Source organism: Oncorhynchus masou, chromosome 2 (genome assembly GCF_036934945.1).
Source record: "Oncorhynchus masou masou isolate Uvic2021 chromosome 2, UVic_Omas_1.1, whole genome shotgun sequence".
NCBI classification, from domain to species: domain Eukaryota; kingdom Metazoa; phylum Chordata; class Actinopteri; order Salmoniformes; family Salmonidae; genus Oncorhynchus; species Oncorhynchus masou.
In genome coordinates, this window is record NC_088213.1 from 2,986,022 (window position 1) to 3,007,037 (window position 21,016).

The window sequence follows — 21,016 nt, forward strand, 5'->3', positions numbered from 1 at the left end:
CAAGGAGCGAGAGACAGACAAAGAGCGAGAGACAGACAAAGAGCGAGAGACAGACAAAGAGCGAGAGAGACAGTCAGAGACAGTCAGAGAGAGTCAGAGACAGTCAGAGAGAGAGAGAGAGAGAGAGAGACAGAGACAGAGACACACACAGAGGGAGAGACACAAAGAGAGAGTCATCCTCATGTACAATGAGTTTCTACATTATTTGGTGGTAATTACATTATTCATTGCAACTCAACCTTAACAGTCTAAGTAACCTTGTTGCAGAGGTTCATGGTTAAGCTGAACAGCTCAGTCTAACCTTGTTGATGAGGTTCATGGTTAAGGTAAACAGCTCAGTCTAACTAAACTTGTTGATGAGGTTCACGGTTAAGGTGAACAGCTCAGTCTAATCTTGTTGATGAGGTTCATGGTTAAGGTGAACAGCTCAGTCTAACCTTGTTGATGAGGTTCACGGTTAAGCTGAACAGCTCAGTCTAACCTTGTTGATGAGGTTCATGGTTAAGGTAAACAGCTCAGTCTAACTAAACTTGTTGATGAGGTTCACGGTTAAGGTGAACAGCTCAGTCTAATCTTGTTGATGAGGTTCATGGTTAAGGTGAACAGCTCAGTCTAACCTTGTTGATGAGGTTCATGGTTAAGGTGAACAGCTCAGTCTAACCTTGTTGATGAGGTTCATGGTTAAGGTGAACAGCTCAGTCTAACCTTGTTGATGAGGTTCATGGTTAAGCTGAACAGCTCAGTCTAAACTTGTTGATGAGGTTCATGGTTAAGGTGAACAGCTCAGTCTAACCTTGTTGATGAGGTTCATGGTGAAGGTGAACAGCTCAGTCTAACCTTGTTGATGAGGTTCATGGTTAAGGTGAACAGCTCAGTCTAACCTTGTTGATGAGGTTCATGGTTAAGGTGAACAGCTCAGTCTAACCTTGTTGATGAGGTTCATGGTTAAGCTGAACAGCTCAGTCTAACCTTGTTGATGAGGTTCATGGTTAAGCTGAACAGCTCAGTCTAAACTTGTTGATGAGGTTCATGGTTAAGGTGAACAGCTCAGTCTAACCTTGTTGATGAGGTTCATGGTTAAGGTGAACAGCTCAGTCTAATCTTGTTGATGAGGTTCATGGTTAAGGTGAACAGCTCAGTCTAACCTTGTTGATGAAGTTCATGGTTAAGGTGAACAGCTCAGTCTAACCTTGTTGATGAGGTTCATGGTGAAGGTGAACAGCTCAGTCTAACCTTGTTGATGAGGTTCATGGTTAAGGTGAACAGCTCAGTCTAACCTTGTTGATGAGGTTCATGGTTAAGGTGAACAGCTCAGTCTAACCTTGTTGATGAGGTTCATGGTTAAGGTGAACAGCTCAGTCTAACCTTGTTGATGAGGTTCATGGTTAAGCTGAACAGCTCAGTCTATCCTTGTTGATGAGGTTCATGGTTAAGGTGAACAGCTCAGTCTAACCTTGTTGATGAGGTTCATGGTTAAGGTGAACAGCTCAGTCTAACCTTGTTGATGAGGTTCATGGTTAAGGTGAACAGCTCAGTCTAACCTTGTTGATGAGGTTCATGGTTAAGCTGAACAGCTCAGTCTAACCTTGTTGCTGAGGTTCATGGTTAAGGTGAACAGCTCAGTCTAACCTTGTTGATGAGGTTCATGGTTAAGGTGAACAGCTCAGTCTAACCTTGTTGATGAGGTTCATGGTTAAGGTGAACAGCTCAGTCTAACCTTGTTGATGAGGTTCATGGTTAAGCTGAACAGCTCAGTCTAACCTTGTTGATGAGGTTCATGGTTAAGCTGAACAGCTCAGTCTAACCTTGTTGATGAGGTTCATGGTTAAGCTGAACAGCTCAGTCTAACCTTGTTGATGAGGTTCATGGTTAAGCTGAACAGCTCAGTCTAACCTTGTTGATGAGGTTCATGGTTAAGCTGAACAGCTCAGTCTAACCTTGTTGATGAGGTTCATGGTTAAGGTGAACAGCTCAGTCTAACCTTGTTGATGAGGTTCATGGTTAAGGTGAACAGCTCAGTCTAACCTTGTTGATGAGGTTCATGGTTAAGGTGAACAGCTCAGTCTAACCTTGTTGATGAGGTTCATGGTTAAGATGAACAGCTCAGTCTAACCTTGTTGATGAGGTTCATGGTTAAGATGAACAGCTCAGTCTAACCTTGTTGATGAGGTTCATGGTTAAGCTGAACAGCTCGGTCTAACCTTGTTGATGAGGTTCATGGTTAAGGTGAACAGCTCAGTCTAACCTTGTTGATGAGGTTCATGGTTAAGGTGAACAGCTCAGTCTAACCTTGTTGATGAGGTTCATGGTTAAGGTGAACAGCTCAGTCTAACCTTGTTGATGAGGTTCATGGTTAAGGTGAACAGCTCAGTCTAACCTTGTTGATGAGGTTCATGGTTTAAGCTGAACTGCTCAGTCTAACCTTTTGATGAGGTTCATGGTTAAGGTGAACAGCTCAGTCTAACCTTGTTGATGAGGTTCATGGTTAAGGTGAACAGCTCAAACCTTGTTGATGAGGTTCATGGTTAAGCTGAACAGCTCAGTCTAACCTTGTTGATGAGGTTCATGGTTAAGCTGAACAGCTCAGTCTAAACTTGTTGATGAGGTTCATGGTTAAGGTGAACAGCTCAGTCTAACCTTGTTGATGAGGTTCATGGTTAAGGTGAACAGCTCAGTCTAATCTTGTTGATGAGGTTCATGGTTAAGGTGAACAGCTCAGTCTAACCTTGTTGATGAGGTTCATGGTTAAGGTGAACAGCTCAGTCTAACCTTGTTGATGAGGTTCATGGTGAAGGTGAACAGCTCAGTCTAACCTTGTTGATGAGGTTCATGGTTAAGGTGAACAGCTCAGTCTAACCTTGTTGATGAGGTTCATGGTTAAGGTGAACAGCTCAGTCTAACCTTGTTGATGAGGTTCATGGTTAAGGTGAACAGCTCAGTCTAACCTTGTTGATGAGGTTCATGGTTAAGCTGAACAGCTCAGTCTATCCTTGTTGATGAGGTTCATGGTTAAGGTGAACAGCTCAGTCTAACCTTGTTGATGAGGTTCATGGTGAAGGTGAACAGCTCAGTCTAACCTTGTTGATGAGGTTCATGGTTAAGGTGAACAGCTCAGTCTAACCTTGTTGATGAGGTTCATGGTTAAGCTGAACAGCTCAGTCTATCCTTGTTGATGAGGTTCATGGTTAAGGTGAACAGCTCAGTCTAACCTTGTTGATGAGGTTCATGGTGAAGGTGAACAGCTCAGTCTAACTAACCTTGTTGATGAGGTTCATGGTTAAGGTGAACAGCTCAGTCTAACCTTGTTGATGAGGTTCATGGTTAAGCTGAACAGCTCAGTCTAACCTTGTTGATGAGGTTCATGGTTAAGGTGAACAGCTCAGTCTAACCTTGTTGATGAGGTTCATGGTGAAGGTGAACAGCTCAGTCTAACTAACCTTGTTGATGAGGTTCATGGTTAAGGTGAACAGCTCAGTCTAACCTTGTTGATGAGGTTCATGGTTAAGGTGAACAGCTCAGTCTAACCTTGTTGATGAGGTTCATGGTTAAGATGAACAGCTCAGTCTAACCTTGTTGATGAGGTTCATGGTTAAGCTGAACAGCTCAGTCTAACCTTGTTGCTGAGGTTCATGGTTAAGGTGAACAGCTCAGTCTAACCTTGTTGCTGAGGTTCATGGTTAAGGTGAACAGCTCAGTCTAACCTTGTTGATGAGGTTCATGGTTAAGGTGAACAGCTCAGTCTAACCTTGTTGATGAGGTTCATGGTTAAGCTGAACAGCTCAGTCTAACCTTGTTGATGAGGTTCATGGTTAAGCTGAACAGCTCAGTCTAACCTTGTTGATGAGGTTCATGGTTAAGCTGAACAGCTCAGTCTAACCTTGTTGATGAGGTTCATGGTTAAGCTGAACAGCTCAGTCTAACCTTGTTGATGAGGTTCATGGTTAAGCTGAACAGCTCAGTCTAACCTTGTTGATGAGGTTCATGGTTAAGGTGAACAGCTCAGTCTAACCTTGTTGATGAGGTTCATGGTTAAGGTGAACAGCTCAGTCTAACCTTGTTTATGAGGTTCATGGTTAAGGTGAACAGCTCAGTCTAACCTTGTTGATGAGGTTCATGGTTAAGGTGAACAGCTCAGTCTAACCTTGTTGATGAGGTTCATGGTTAAGATGAACAGCTCAGTCTAACCTTGTTGATGAGGTTCATGGTTAAGATGAACAGCTCAGTCTAACCTTGTTGATGAGGTTCATGGTTAAGCTGAACAGCTCGGTCTAACCTTGTTGATGAGGTTCATGGTTAAGGTGAACAGCTCAGTCTAACCTTGTTGATGAGGTTCATGGTTAAGGTGAACAGCTCAGTCTAACCTTGTTGATGAGGTTCATGGTTAAGGTGAACAGCTCAGTCTAACCTTGTTGATGAGGTTCATGGTTAAGGTGAACAGCTCAGTCTAACCTTGTTGATGAGGTTCATGGTTAAGCTGAACAGCTCAGTCTAACCTTGTTGATGAGGTTCATGGTTAAGGTGAACAGCTCAGTCTAACCTTATTGATGAGGTTCAAGGTTAAGGTGAACAGCTCAGTCTAACCTTGTTGATGAGGTTCATGGTTAAGGTGAACAGCTCAGTCTAACCTTGTTGATGAGGTTCATGGTTAAGATGAACAGCTCAGTCTAACCTTGTTGATGAGGTTCATGGTTAAGGTGAACAGCTCAGTCTAACCTTGTTGATGAGGTTCATGGTTAAGATGAACAGCTCAGTCTAACCTTGTTGATGAGGTTCATGGTTAAGGTGAACAGCTCAGTCTAACCTTGTTGATGAGGTTCATGGTTAAGATTAACAGCTCAGTCTAACCTTGTTGATGAGGTTCATGGTTAAGGTGAACAGCTCAGTCTAACCTTGTTGATGAGGTTCATGGTTAAGGTGAACAGCTCAGTCTAACCTTGTTGATGAGGTTCATGTTTAAGGTGAACAGCTCAGTCTAACCTTGTTGATGAGGTTCATGGTTAAGGTGAACAGCTCAGTCTAACCTTGTTGATGAGGTTCATGGTTAAGGTGAACAGCTCAGTCTAACCTTGTTGATGAGGTTCATGGTTAAGATTAACAGCTCGGTGTCCGATCCGTTCTTCTCCTCCAGGATGTCTGTCAGGTATGACCACGGCTTCACAGCTGTAGATACAGAGAGCTAGAGTAGTCATGTACACACACACACACACACACACACACACACACACACACACACACACACACACGCACTTAGATGAATCTGACACACAGCTAACTCGCAGATAGACATGCCCGGACATTAGACCGGTGGAAATCTGTCCTTTGGTCTGATGAGTACACATTTGTGATTTTTGGTTCCAACCTCCGTGTCTTTGTGAGACGTGCTGTGGGTGAACGGATGATCTCTGAATGTGTGGTTTCCACTGTGAAGCATGGAGGAGGAGGGGGTGTGGGGGTGCTTTTCTCGTGACACTGTCATTGATTTATTTACAAATCAAGGCACACTTAACCAGCAAGGCTACCACAGTATTCTGCAACAATATGCCATCCCATCTGGTTTGCACTTAGTGGGACTATCATTTGTTTTCAACAGGACAATGACCCAACACACCTCCAGGCTGTGTAAGGGCCATTTGACCAAGAAGGAGAGTGATGGAGTGCTGCATCAGATGTCCTGGCCTCCACAATCACGACCTCAACCCAATTGAGATGGTTTGGGATGAGTTGGACCGCAGAGTGAAAGAAAAGCAGCCAACAAGTGCTCAGCATATGTGGGAATTCCATCAAGACTGTTGGAAAGGCATTCCAGGTGAAGCTGGTTGACAGAATGCCAAGAGTGCGCACAGCTGTCATCAAGGCAAAGGGCGGCTCCTTTGAAGAATCTCAAATATATTTTGATTTGTTTAACCTTTTTTGGTTACTACATGATTCCATATGTGTTATTTCAAAGTGTTGATGTCTTCACTATTATTCTACAACAATTATTCTACAATGTAGAAAATAGTAAAAAAGAAAAACCTTTGAATGAGAAGTAAAACGTTTAACCAGTCAGTCAGTCTAAAGTCCAGTCAGTCTACAGTCCAGTCAGTCTACAGTCCAGTCAGTCTACAGTCCAGTCAGTCTACAGTCCAGTCAGTCAGTCAGTCTAAAGTCCAGTCAGTCTACAGTCCAGTCAGTCAGTCAGTCTAAAGTCCAGTCAGTCTAAAGTCCAGTCAGTCAGTCAGTCAGTCAGTCTAAAGTCCAGTCAGTCAGTCAGTCTAAAGTCCAGTCAGTCTAAAGTCCAGTCAGTCAGTCAGTCAGTCAGTCTAAAGTCCAGTCAGTCAGTCAGTCAGTCTAAAGTCCAGTCAGTCAGTCAGTCAGTCTAAAGTCCAGTCAGTCAGTCAGTCAGTCAGTCTAAAGTCCAGTCAGTCAGTCAGTCAGTCAGTCTAAAGTCCAGTCAGTCAGTCAGTCTAAAGTCCAGTCAGTCAGTCAGTCAGTCAGTCAGTCTAAAGTCCAGTCAGTCAGTCAGTCAGTCAGTCAGTCTAAAGTCCAGTCAGTCAGTCAGTCAGTCTAAAGTCCAGTCAGTCTAAAGTCCAGTCAGTCTAAAGTCCAGTCAGTCTAAAGTCCAGTCAGTCTAAAGTCCAGTCAGTCAGTCAGTCTAAAGTCCAGTCAGTCTACAGTCCAGTCAGTCAGTCAGTCTAAAGTCCAGTCAGTCAGTCAGTCAGTCAGTCTAAAGTCCAGTCAGTCAGTCAGTCAGTCAGTCAGTCTAAAGTCCAGTCAGTCAGTCAGTCAGTCTAAAGTCCAGTCAGTCTAAAGTCCAGTCAGTCTAAAGTCCAGTCAGTCTAAAGTCCAGTCAGTCTAAAGTCCAGTCAGTCTAAAGTCCAGTCAGTCAGTCAGTCAGTCTAAAGTCCAGTCAGTCTACAGTCCAGTCAGTCAGTCAGTCTAAAGTCCAGTCAGTCTACAGTCCAGTCAGTCAGTCAGTCTAAAGTCCAGTCAGTCTAAAGTCCAGTCAGTCAGTCAGTCAGTCTAAAGTCCAGTCAGTCAGTCAGTCAGTCTAAAGTCCAGTCAGTCAGTCAGTCAAAGTCCAGTCAGTCAGTCAGTCAGTCTAAAGTCAGTCAGTCAGTCAGTCAGTCTAAAGTCCAGTCAGTCAGTCAGTCTAAAGTCCAGTCAGTCTAAAGTCCAGTCAGTCTAAAGTCCAGTCAGTCTAAAGTCCAGTCAGTCTAAAGTCCAGTCAGTCAGTCAGTCTAAAGTCCAGTCAGTCAGTCAGTCAGTCAGTCTAAAGTCCAGTCAGTCTAAAGTCCAGTCAGTCTAAAGTCCAGTCAGTCTAAAGTCCAGTCAGTCTAAAGTCCAGTCAGTCTAAAGTCCAGTCAGTCTAAAGTCCAGTCAGTCTACAGTCCAGTCAGTCAGTCAGTCTAAAGTCCAGTCAGTCTACAGTCCAGTCAGTCAGTCAGTCTAAAGTCCAGTCAGTCTACAGTCCAGTCAGTCAGTCAGTCTAAAGTCCAGTCAGTCTAAAGTCCAGTCAGTCAGTCAGTCTAAAGTCCAGTCAGTCAGTCAGTCTAAAGTCCAGTCAGTCAGTCAGTCTAAAGTCCAGTCAGTCTAAAGTCCAGTCAGTCTAAAGTCCAGTCAGTCTAAAGTCCAGTCAGTCTAAAGTCCAGTCAGTCTAAAGTCCAGTCAGTCTAAAGTCCAGTCAGTCTAAAGTCCAGTCAGTCTACAGTCCAGTCAGTCAGTCAGTCTAAAGTCCAGTCAGTCTACAGTCCAGTCAGTCAGTCAGTCTAAAGTCCAGTCAGTCTACAGTCCAGTCAGTCAGTCAGTCTAAAGTCCAGTCAGTCTACAGTCCAGTCAGTCAGTCAGTCTAAAGTCCAGTCAGTCTAAAGTCCAGTCAGTCAGTCAGTCAGTCTAAAGTCCAGTCAGTCAGTCAGTCAGTCTAAAGTCCAGTCAGTCAGTCAGTCAGTCTAAAGTCCAGTCAGTCAGTCAGTCAGTCTAAAGTCCAGTCAGTCAGTCAGTCTAAAGTCCAGTCAGTCTAAAGTCCAGTCAGTCTAAAGTCCAGTCAGTCTAAAGTCCAGTCAGTCTAAAGTCCAGTCAGTCTAAAGTCCAGTCAGTCTAAAGTCCAGTCAGTCTAAAGTCCAGTCAGTCTAAAGTCCAGTCAGTCAGTCAGTCTAAAGTCCAGTCAGTCAGTCAGTCTAAAGTCCAGTCAGTCAGTCTAAAGTCCAGTCAGTCTAAAGTCCAGTCAGTCTAAAGTCCAGTCAGTCTAAAGTCCAGTCAGTCAGTCAGTCTAAAGTCCAGTCAGTCAGTCTAAAGTCCAGTCAGTCAGTCAGTCTAAAGTCCAGTCAGTCAGTCAGTCTAAAGTCCAGTCAGTCTAAAGTCCAGTCAGTCAGTCAGTCTAAAGTCCAGTCAGTCAGTCTAAAGTCCAGTCAGTCTAAAGTCCAGTCAGTCAGTCAGTCTAAAGTCCAGTCAGTCAGTCAGTCTAAAGTCCAGTCAGTCAGTCAGTCTAAAGTCCAGTCAGTCAGTCAGTCAGTCAGTCAGTCAGTCTAAAGTCCAGTCAGTCAGTCAGTCTAAAGTCCAGTCAGTCTAAAGTCCAGTCAGTCAGTCAGTCTAAAGTCCAGTCAGTCAGTCAGTCTAAAGTCCAGTCAGTCAGTCAGTCAGTCTAAAGTCCAGTCAGTCAGTCAGTCTAAAGTCCAGTCAGTCAGTCAGTCAGTCTAAAGTCCAGTCAGTCTAAAGTCCAGTTAGTCAGTCAGTCAGTCTAAAGTCCAGTCAGTCAGTCAGTCAGTCTAAAGTCCAGTCAGTCAGTCAGTCTAAAGTCCAGTCAGTCTAAAGTCCAGTCAGTCAGTCAGTCAGTCTAAAGTCCAGTCAGTCTAAAGTCCAGTTAGTCAGTCAGTCAGTCTAAAGTCCAGTCAGTCAGTCAGTCAGTCTAAAGTCCAGTCAGTCAGTCAGTCAGTCTAAAGTCCAGTCAGTCAGTCAGTCTCGTCCAGTCAGTCTCGTCCAGTCAGTCAGTCCAGTTGAGAAGCTGTCTTTCTACAGACCATCTAATCTCAGTTGATTCATCGGTACACTGTTCACAGCAGGTACAACAAGGTGCAGTGAAATGAAACAAGCTCCTTCAGTCGAACAGCACTTTGTGTGTATGTGTGTGACTGTGTGTGTGTGTGACTGCGTGTGTGTGTGACTGTGTGTGTGTGTGACTGTGTGTGTGTGTGTGTGAACCTCTCTTGCCATCCACAGTGTTGACAGCCTGGATAAGTAGAACAGCACTGTGTGTGTGTGTGACTGTGTGTGTGTGTGTATGTGTGTGTGTGTGTGTGTGTATACCTCTCTTGCCATCCACAGTGTTGACAGCCTGGATAAGTAGAACAGCACTGTGTGTGTGTGTGACTGTGTGTGTGTGTGTGTGTATGTGTGTGTGTGTATACCTCTCTTGCCGTCCACAGTGTTGACAGCCTGGATAAGTAGAGGACTGTTCAACTCTGTGTACTCTACAAACACTATCAGGAGCTTCAGAGCGGTCTTCACCACCAGACGAGACTGAGGGGGGGGGGAGAGGAGGGAGAGAGAGAGAGAGCGAGAGAAACGGAGAGAAAGCGAGAGGGAGAGGGAGAGAGGGATGTTGAGGGAGGAAGGAAAGGAGGGAGTGAGGGAGAGAGAGGGATGTTGAGGGAGGAAGGAAAGGAGGGAGTGAAAGAGCAGAGAGAGTAAGTTAGACAGTTTCTCCACAAGGTGGCGATATTTCACTTCAAACACAACATTTCCCATTGAACCCAGGGCAAAGAAACCCTGTTTCACTTCGGTCAGTAAAATAACATTGCAGAGTATTCAAAGTATCTACATTTAATTACAATAAGTGGAGAGGAGGGGGGGGGGTGTAGTACTCTACAGTGTATTAAACCTCTTCACTACAGTCTAGTGTCTTGAACCCCTTCACTACAGTCTAGTGTCTTGGACCCCTTCACTACAGTCTAGTGTCTTGAACCCCTTCACTACAGTCTAGTGTCTTGAACCTCTTCACTACAGTCTAGTGTCTTGGACCCCTTCACTACAGTCTAGTGTCTTGGACCCCTTCACTACAGTCTAGTGTCTTGGACCCTTCACTACAGTCTAGTGTCTTGGACCTCTTCACTACAGTCTAGTGTCTTGGACCCCTTCACTACAGTCTAGTGTCTTGAACCCCTTCACTACAGTCTAGTGTCTTGGACCCCTTCACTACAGTCTAGTGTCTTGGACCCCTTCACTACAGTCTAGTGTCTTGGACCCCTTCACTACAGTCTAGTGTCTTGGACCTCTTCACTACAGTCTAGTGTCTTGGACCCCTTCACTACAGTCTAGTGTCTTGAACCCCTTCACTACAGTCTAGTGTCTTGGACCCCTTCACTACAGTCTAGTGTCTTGAACCTCTTCACTACAGTCTTGTGTCTTGGACCCCTTCACTACAGTCTAGTGTCTTGGACCTCTTCACTACAGTATAGTGTCTTGGACCTCTTCACTACCGTATAGTGTCTTGAACCCCTTCACTACAGTATAGTGTCTTGGACCTCTTCACTACAGTATAGTGTCTTGAACCTCTTCACTACAGTATAGTGTCTTGGACCTCTTCACTACAGTATAGTGTCTTGGACCTCTTCACTACAGTATAGTGTCTTGGACCTCTTCACTACAGTATAGTGTCTTGAACCTCTTCACTACAGTATAGTGTCTTGGACCTCTTCACTACAGTATAGTGTCTTGGACCTCTTCACTACAGTATAGTGTCTTGGACCTCTTCACTACAGTATAGTGTCTTGAACCCCTTCACTACAGTATAGTGTCTTGGACCTCTTCACTACAGTATAGTGTCTTGGACCTCTTCACTACAGTATAGTGTCTTGAACCTCTTCACTACAGTCTAGTGTCTTGGCCCTCTTCACTACAGTATAGTGTCTTAGACCTCTTCACTACAGTATAGTGTCTTGGACCTCTTCACTACAGTATAGTGTCTTGGACCTCTTCACTACAGTATAGTGTCTTGAACCTCTTCACTACAGTCTAGTGTCTTGAACCTCTTCACTACAGTATAGTGTCTTAGACCTCTTCACTACAGTATAGTGTCTTGGACCTCTTCACTACAGTATAGTGTCTTGGACCTCTTCACTACAGTCTAGTGTCTTGAACCCCTTCACTACAGTCTAGTGTCTTGAACCCTCTTCACTACAGTCTAGTGTCTTGGACCCCTTCACTACAGTCTAGTGTCTCGGACCCCTTCACTACAGTCTAGTGTCTCGGACCCCTTCACTACAGTCTAGTGTCTCGGACCCCTTCACTACAGTCTAGTGTCTCGGACCTCTTCACTACAGTATAGTGTCTTGGACCTCTTCACTACAGTATAGTGTCTTGGACCTCTTCACTACAGTCTAGTGTCTTAGACCTCTTCACTACAGTATAGTGTCTTGGACCTCTTCACTACAGTATAGTGTCTTAGACCTCTTCACTACAGTCTAGTGTCTTGAACCTCTTCACTACAGTCTAGTGTCTCGGACCCCTTCACTACAGTCTAGTGTCTCGGACCTCTTCACTACAGTCTAGTGTCTTGGACCTCTTCACTACAGTATAGTGTCTTGGACCTCTTCACTACAGTCTAGTGTCTTAGACCTCTTCACTACAGTATAGTGTCTTGGACCTCTTCACTACAGTATAGTGTCTTAGACCTCTTCACTACAGTCTAGTGTCTAGAACCTCTTCACTACAGTATAGTGTCTTAGACCTCTTCACTACAGTATAGTGTCTTAGACCTCTTCACTACAGTATAGTGTCTTAGACCTCTTCACTACAGTCTAGTGTCTTAGACCTCTTCACTACAGTATAGTGTCTTGGACCTCTTCACTACAGTATAGTGTCTTGGACCTCTTCACTACAGTATAGTGTCTTAGACCTCTTCACTACAGTATAGTGTCTTAGACCTCTTCACTACAGTATAGTGTCTTGGACCTCTTCACTACAGTATAGTGTCTTGGACCTCTTCACTACAGTATAGTGTCTTAGACCTCTTCACTACAGTAGTGTCTTGAACCTCGCCTCCATCACTACAGTAACAGTCTTCATTCTAACACAGTCTTACGTAACAAGAGTTTCTCACCATATTCTAGTTTCACACCCTGTCCTATCTGTCACACCTCATTGGTTGTTCTCACTTCCCTGTTTAAAAAGGAGATCTGAAATCAGAGCTGTAGCAGCTGCAAGGTGATTGATTTACAGACATTTATTGAGCGAGAGAGTTGCTGAGGGACACGAGTGTTTAAGTCTCTTACAGACATCAGGGGGGGGGGGCAGGTGTTGGAGGGGGGGAGGTGACATGACGGACAGTGGGCGCTCTCCCTTCGACATGACGGACAGTGGGATATCTCTCTCCGACATTACGGACAGTGGGCTCTCCCCCGGCATTACGGACAGTGGGCTCTCTCCCCCCGGCATTACGGACAGTGGGCTCTCCCCCTCCGGCATTACGGACAGTAGGCTCTCCCCCTCCGGCATTACGGACAGTAGGCTCTCCCCCTCTGGCATTACGGACAGTAGGCTCTCCCCCTCTGGCATTACGGACAGTAGGCTCTCTCTGGCATTACGGACAGTAGGCTCTCTCTGACATTACGGACAGTAGGCTCTCTCTGACATTACGGACAGTAGGCTCTCTCCGACATTATGGACAGTAGGCTCTCTCCGACATTACGGACAGTAGGCTCTCTCCGACATTACGGACAGTAGGCTCCCTCTGACATTACGGACAGTAGGCTCTCTCTGACATTACGGACAGTAGGCTCTCTCTGACATTACGGACAGTAGGCCCCCTCCCTCTGACATTACGGACAGTAGGCTCTCTCTGACATTATGGACAGTAGGCTCTCTCTGGCATTACGGACAGTAGGCTCTCTCTGGCATTACGGACAGTAGGCCCCCTCTGACATTACGGACAGTAGGCCCTCTCTCTGACATTACGGACAGTAGGCTGGCTCTGACATTACGGACAGTAGGCTCTCTCTGACATTACGGACAGTAGGCCCTCTCTCTGACATTACGGACAGTAGGCCCTCTCTCTGACATTACGGACAGTAGGCTCTCTCCGGCATTACGGACAGTAGGCTCTCTCTGACATTACGGACAGTAGGCTCCCTCTGACATTACGGACAGTAGGCCCTCTCTGACATTACGGACAGTAGGCTCTCTCTGACATTACGGACAGTAGGCCCCCTCTGGCATTACGGACAGTAGGCCCTCTCTGACATTACGGACAGTAGGCCCTCTCTGACATTACGGACAGTAGGCTCCCTCTCTCTGACATTACGGACAGTAGGCTCTCTCTGACATTACGGACAGTAGGCTCTCTCTGACATTACGGACAGTAGGCCCTCTCTGACATTACGGACAGTAGGCCCCCTCTGACATTACGGACAGTAGGCTCTCTCTGACATTACGGACAGTAGGCCCCCTCTGGCATTACGGACAGTAGGCCCCCTCTGGCATTACGGACAGTAGGCCCTCTCTCTGACATTACGGACAGTAGGCTCCTCTCTGACATTACGGACAGTAGGCCCTCTCTCTGACATTACGGACAGTAGGCTCTCTCCCTCTGACATTACGGACAGTAGGCTCTCTCTCTCTGACATTACGGACAGTAGGCTCTCTCTGACATTACGGACAGTAGGCCCCCTCTGGCATTACGGACAGTAGGCCCCCTCTGGCATTACGGACAGTAGGCCCTCTCTCTGACATTACGGACAGTAGGCTCCCTCTCTCTGACATTACGGACAGTAGGCCCTCTCTCTGACATTACGGACAGTAGGCTCTCTCCCTCTGACATTACGGACAGTAGGCTCTCTCTCTCTGACATTACGGACAGTAGGCTCCCTCTGACATTACGGACAGTAGGCTCCCTCTGACATTACGGACAGTAGGCTCTCTCTGACATTACGGACAGTAGGCCCCCTCCGACATTACGGACAGTAGGCCCTCTCTGACAGTAGGCCCTCTCTCTGACATTACGGACAGTAGGCCCTCTCTGACAGTAGGCCCTCTCTCTGACATTACGGACAGTAGGCCCTCTCTGACAGTAGGCCCTCTCTCTGACATTACGGACAGTAGGCCCTCTCTCTGACATTACGGACAGTAGGCCCTCTCTCTGACATTACGGACAGTAGGCCCTCTCTCTGACATTACGGACAGTAGGCCCTCTCTCTGACATTACGGACAGTAGGCCCTCTCTGACAGTAGGCCCTCTCTCTGACATTACGGACAGTAGGCTCTCTCTGACATTACGGACAGTAGGCTCTCTTACACAAGTCTGCAAATACGATGATACTTTGAAGGCTTTATTTATTTATTAAAGCGCATAAAAAAAATGGTGAAATTAGTTTCCCCCAAACTAGAAACTCACGCGGAGCCTATGATTCAGAGCTAGTGAATGGTGTGTGTGTGTGTGTGTGTGTGTGTGCACTGCGGTCAGGTCTCTACTCTATGTAATACCCACCAGACTGCCACTGAGAGTGTAGAGCCACTGAACAGTGTCATTGTGGTCGATCACACCGTTCATCCCATCTACAAACAGCATGATCTGACTGAGGGCTGCAACACAAGGACCAGATTAGGGGCTGCAACACAAAGATCAGATTAAAGGCTGCAACACAAAGATCAGATTAGGGGCTGCAACACAAAGATCAGATTAGGGGCTGCAACACAAAGATCAGATTAGGGGCTGCAACACAAAGATCAGATTCGAGGCTGCAACACAAAGATCAGATTAGGGGCTGCAACACAAAGATCAGATTAGGGGCTGCAACACAAAGATCAGATTAGGGGCTGCAACACAAAGATCAGATTAGGGGCTGCAACACAAAGACCAGATTAGGGGCTGCAACACAAAGACCAGATTAGGGGCTGCAACACAAAGACACTAAAGCCCTGACGTTCAGTGTCCTCAGTATCACGATACTAAAGCCCTAACGTTCAGTATCACGATACTAAAAGCCTTAACGTTCAGTATCACGATACTAAAAGCCTTAACATTCAGTATCACGATACTAAAAGCCTTAACGTTCAGTATCGCGATACTAAAAGCCTTAACGTTCAGTATCACGATACTAAAAGCCTTAACGTTCAGTATCACGATACTAAAAGCCTTAACGTTCAGTATCACGATACTAAAAGCCTTAACGTTCGGTATCACGATACAAAAGCCCTAACGTTCGGTATCACGATACTAAAGCCCTAGCGTTCGGTATCACGATACTAAAAGCCTTAACGTTCGGTATCACGATACTAAAAGCCTTAACGTTCAGTATCACGATACTAAAAGCCTTAACGTTCAGTATCACGATACAAAAGCCTTAACGTTCAGTATCACGACACTAAAAGCCTTAACGTTCAGTATCACGATACTAAAAGCCTTAACGTTCAGTATCACGATACTAAAAGCCTTAACGTTCAGTATCACGATACTAAAGCCCTAACGTTCAGTATCACGATACTAAAGCCTTAACGTTCAGTATCACGATACTAAAGCCCTAACGTTCAGTATCACGATACTAAAGCCCTGAGATTCAGTATCCTCAGTATCATGATACTAAAGCCCTAATGTTCAGTATCATGATACTAAATCCCTAACGTTCAGTATCACGATACTAAATCCCTAACGTTCAGTATCACGATACTAAATCCCTAACGTTCAGTATCACGATACTAAATCCCTAACGTTCAGTATCACGATACTAAAGCCCTAACGTTCAGTATCACGATACTAAATCCCTAACGTTCAGTATCACGATACTAAATCCCTAACGTTCAGTATCATGATACTATAGCCCTAATGTTCAGCGTCCTCAGTATCTTTGTTCTGCTCGTTAACAGTAATAATTGTAGAAGTATCGAGGTATTTATTTCTAACCCTCTTACTGTGTAACGTTCATTGCAAACTTGTTCTGAAATATTTACGCCTGAGAAAACTATAAAAAGTGATATATAAGGTAGGTGAGTCTGTTAGATGAGTGGGGCAGGCAGGTAGTCTAGTGGTTAGAGCATTAGACTGGTAACCAAAAGGTTGCTGGATCGTATCCCTGAGCTGACAAGGTAAAAAATCTGTCGTTCTGCCCCTGAACAAGTCAGTTAACCCACTGTTCCCCTGAACAAGGCAGTTAACCCACTGTGCCCCTGAACAAGGCAGTTAACCCACTGTGCCCCTGAACAAGGCAGTTAACCCACTGTGCCCCTGAACAAGGCAGTTAACCCACTGTGCCCCTGAACAAGGCAGTTAACCCACTGTTCCCCTGAACAAGGCAGTTAACCCACTGTGCCCCTGAACAAGGCAGTTAACCCACTGTGCCCCTGAACAAGGCAGTTAACCCACTGTTCCCCTGAACAAGGCAGTTAACCCACTGTTCCCCGGCAGGCCGTCATTGTAAATAAGAATCTGTTCTTAACTGACTTGTCTAGTTAATTAAAAGGTTAAATGATTGTTGAGATCGTACTCACCTCGGAGAATGTAGTTCTGGTAGTTGTGGTCTGCCTCCGTTCCAACCTTGATGAAACACGTCAAGCCTTCTGAATTCACGAACTCTGGCACCAGGTCTTTATCGTCCTACCACACACCACAACCACACAGCAGATTGTTAACAGAGAGGATACCATGCCATAGACACCCTGCATAGACACAGTCTAGATCCCAGACAGACAGTTAATGTTCCCCGCACACTAGAGGAGTGTGTTGCAACCGAGGACAGATGATTCTTTACGGGCTTCAGCACTCAGCCGCCCCGCTTGTGTGGCCTAACGCTGAGCTGCTTCTAGATTTTTCCACTTCACAATAACAGCTGGGCCATTCTACTGCCAATGTTTGTCTAAGTATCTCAAAATCATTGTCATGTAGTTAATCAAAACTCTATCCAAAATGTAAATTTGTATTTATTTCACCTTTATTTAACCAGGTAGGCAAGTTGAGAACAAGTTCTCATTTACAATTGCGACCTGGCAAATGACAAACCTAAAAAGTAACTTCTGTTGCCATTGGAAAATATGTATCTCACCAGCAACATTGTATCAACTATTAACTAAAAATGGCTCCAGCCTGAAGGTCTCACCAGTAAACTAGCAACATTGTATCAACTATTAACTAAAAATGGCTCCAGCCTGAAGGTCTCACCAGTAAACTAGCAACATTGTATCAATTATTAACTAAAAATGGCTCCAGCCTGAAGGTCTCACTAGCAACATTGTATCAACTATCCTGGTCCCTCAGAGTGTCCCTGCCCAGTGAGCTCTGGACAGACACAGCTGGAGACCATTCGATCAAGGTGATAAGAAGCGGTGCTTGACCTTTGGCAGGAGGTCACCGGAGCCGGGACCCGGCACCTCAAACATGTTCTACAGCTGGAGCTCCTGTTCCCTCTGATATCGAATATTAGCTCAAAAACTATTTCCTGTCCCTAAATATAAAGACGGTACCAGCACCCAGAGTACCGGGTAACCTGTTTCAGTCCAAGTCAAGCACTGATAGGTAGTAGTCAGGTAGGTCCCTGTTTGAGGACGTTTCCACTGGATCAGAGCTGGACACATTGCCCTGCTTCACGCTGCTGAGTGGTTCTGGAAGAGGGAGAGACCGCTGGGAAGGTTTTTCAACATCCACGAGGAACTATTGTCATTCTCAACAGATGTAAAACAAACAAACAAACTGGTTGCTTCTCCACAACCCTATTGGGGACACGCCCGTTTGCTTCTCCACACAACCCTATTGGGGACACGCCTGTTTGCTTCTCCACAACCCTATTGGGGACACGCCTGTTTGCATCCCACACAACCCTATTGGGGACACGCCCGTTTGCATCCCACACAACCCTATTGGGGACACGCCCGTTTGCTTCTCCACACAACCCTATTGGGGACACGCCTGTTTGCTTCTCCACAACCCTATTGGGGACACGCCTGTTTGCTTCTCCACAACCCTATTGGGGACACGCCTGTTTGCTTCTCCACAACCCTATTGGGGACACGCCTGTTTGCTTCTCCACACAACCCTATTGGGGACACGCCTGTTTGCTTCTCCACAACCCTATTGGGGACACGCCTGTTTGCTTCTCCACAACCCTATTGGGGACACGCCTGTTTGCTTCTCCACACAACCCTATTGGGGACACGCCCGTTTGCATCCCACACAACCCTATTGGGGACACGCCCTGCACGTCTACTTCAATTATCAAGCCTTCATCTCTCAAATGATTACAATGAAGTCTCTGGCATGACTGGTATGCGCCCCCCCCTCACTCACTCTTCCCCCTCGCTCTCTCTCTCTCCCAGTCTCCCTCTCTCCCCCTCTTTCACCACTCTCTACCGCCCATCTCCCCCTCTCTCTCCATCTCCCCATCTCCCCTCCCTCTCTCCCCCAAGTCTCCCTCTCTCTCTCCCCCTCTTTCACCACTCTCTACCGCCCGTCTCCCCCTCTCTCTCCATCTCCCCCCTCCCTCTCTCCCCACCCCCAGTCTCCATTCTTCCAGGTTCCTCTGTTCCAGTCCTATCAGACAGAGAGTAGAGCCTATTCCACTGGCCCTGTTGGCACCAGCTCACAGAGAGAGGAGGAGGAGGGAGGATGGTGGATGTGATAAGGAGAGAATCAGCACATGTTTAATAGACGGTGGGTGGGACTCAGTCATGTCTAGTATTGGATTTGGCCCAAACATAACAATTTGTAATTAGAACAAAAAGTTAAATGCTTTGCCAAATTTTGACAATTTTATTGGTCTCTGCCAGAGATAATATACTGGTCTCTGCCAGAGATAATATACTGGTCTCTGCCAGAGATAATATACTGGTCTCTGCCAGAGATAATATACTGGTCTCTGCCAGAGATAATATACTGGTCTCTGCCAGAGATAATATACTGGTCTCTGCCAGAGATAATATACTGGTCTCTACCATAGATAATATACTGGTCTCTGCCAGAGATAATATACTGGTCTCTACCATAGATAATATACTGGTCTCTACCATAGATAATATACTGGTCTCTGCCAGAGATAATATACTGGTCTCTACCATAGATAATATACTGGTCCTAACCATAGATAATATACTGGTCCTAACCAGAGATAATATACTGGTCCTAACCAGAGATAATATACTGGTCTCTACCATAGATAATATACTGGTCCTAACCATAGATAATATACTGGTCCTAACCAGAGATAATATACTGGTCCTAACCAGAGATAATATACTGGTCTCTACTATAGATAATATACTGGTCCTAACCAGAGATAATATACTGGTCCTAACCAGAGATAATATACTGGTCCTAACCAGAGATAATATACTGGTCTTTACCTGGAAGAGCTGCTTGAGGGAGAACAGGGACCTCCGGAGTTCAGGTCCATGAGAGTTGTACAGCTTCTCTGAAAGAGATCAAAGTGATGAGGTTAACAAAAACATCCCACACTACCCGGGAAACATCTCACACAACGTCCCACGCCACCGGGGAGACGCCCCGCGCCACCGGGGAGACGCCCCGCGCCGCGCCACCGGGGAGACGTCCCCGCGCCGCGCCACCGGGGAGACGCCCCCGCGCCGCGCCACCGGGGAGACGTCCCCGCGCCGCGCCACCGGGGAGACGTCCCCGCGCCGCGCCACCGGGGAGGACGTCCCGCGCCGCGCCACCGGGAGACGTCCCGCGCCGCGCCACCGGGAGACGTCCCCGCGCCGCGCCACCGGGGAGACGTCCCCGCGCCGCGCCACCGGGGAGACGACCCCGCGCCACCGGGGAGACGACCCCGCGCCACCGGGGAGACGACCCCGCGCCACCGGGGAGACGACCCCGCGCCACCGGGGAGACGCCCCCGCGCCACCGGGGAGACGCCCCACGCCACCGGGGAGACGACCCCACGCCACCGGGGAGACGACCCCACGCCACCGGGGAGACGACCCCACGCCACCGGGGAGACGCCCCACGCCACCGGGGAGACGCCCCACGCCACCGGGGAGACGACCCCACGCCACCGGGGAGACGTCCCGCGCCACCGGGGAGACGTCCCGCGCCACCGGGGAGACGTCCCGCGCCACCGGGGAGACGTCCCGCGCCACCGGGGAGACGTCCCGCGCCACCGGGGAGACGTCCCGCGCCACCGGGGAGACGTCCCGCGCCACCGGGGAGAATAATCAGATTAAAGGTTCATGTTCTCTGATTGAAGTAACAAATCCATGAACCAGGGAACTCATGGGAATAAACGCTTAAATGCTACAAATAACCTACAGCATGCATCGCCCCCTTAGAGCAGTGAGTGGGGTTGTTTAGATAAGTGTAGTGTTGAGTAAAGGGGTTACCCCCCCTTAGAGCAGTGGGGTTGTTTAGATAGGTCTACTGTAGTGTTTAGTAAAGGGGTTACCCCCCCCTTAGAGCAGTGGGGTTGTTTAGATAGGTCTACTGTAGTGTTTAGTAAAGGGGTTACCCCCCCCCTTAGAGCAGTGGGGTTGTTTAGATAGGTCTACTGTAGTGTTTAGTAAAGGGGTTACCCCCCCTCCCCCCTTTAGAGTAGTGGGGTTGTTTAGATAGGTCTACTGTAGTGTTTAGTAAAGGGGTTACCCCCCCCCTTAGAGCAGTGGGGTTGTTTAGACAGGTCTACTGTAGTGTTTAGTAAAGGGGTGACCCCCTCCCCCTTAGAGCAGTGGGGTTGTTTAGATAGGTCTACTGTAGTGTTTAGTAAAGGGGTTACCCCCCCTTAGAGCAGTGGGGTTGTTTAGATAGGTCTACTGTAGTGTTTAGTAAAGGGGTTACCCCCCCCCCCCTTAGAGCAGTGGGGTTGTTTAGATAGGTCAACTGTAGTGTTTAGTAAAGGGTTACCCCTCCCCCATAGAGCAGTGGGGTTGTTTAGATAGGTCCACTGTAGTGTTTAGTAAAGGGGTTACCCCCTCCCCCCCATAGAGCAGTGGGGTTGTTTAGATAGGTCCACTGTAGTGTTTAGTAAAGGGGTTACCCCCCTTAGAGCAGTGGGGGTTGTTTAGATAGGTCTACTGTAGTGTTTAGTAAAGGGGTTACCCCCCCTTAGAGCAG

General features: G+C 47.0%; 1 protein-coding gene across 1 annotated transcript in view; it reads right to left on the minus strand.

Moving 5' to 3' along the window:
• Positions 1-19,363, minus strand: part of LOC135552148 (FH1/FH2 domain-containing protein 1-like) — a gene marked incomplete at its 3' end in the record, with an annotated part of 21,586 nt that extends 2,223 nt beyond the window's left edge. The window contains exons 1-5 of the mRNA XM_064983592.1: positions 19,297-19,363; positions 16,456-16,561; positions 14,459-14,553; positions 9,384-9,495; positions 5,066-5,160 (exon numbers count right to left, since the gene is read on the minus strand). Coding sequence (XP_064839664.1) covers positions 5,066-5,160; positions 9,384-9,495; positions 14,459-14,539 — 288 coding nt within the window. The remainder of the gene's footprint in view (positions 1-5,065; positions 5,161-9,383; positions 9,496-14,458; positions 14,554-16,455; positions 16,562-19,296) is intronic.
• Between the last annotated feature and the right edge of the window lie 1,653 nt (positions 19,364-21,016).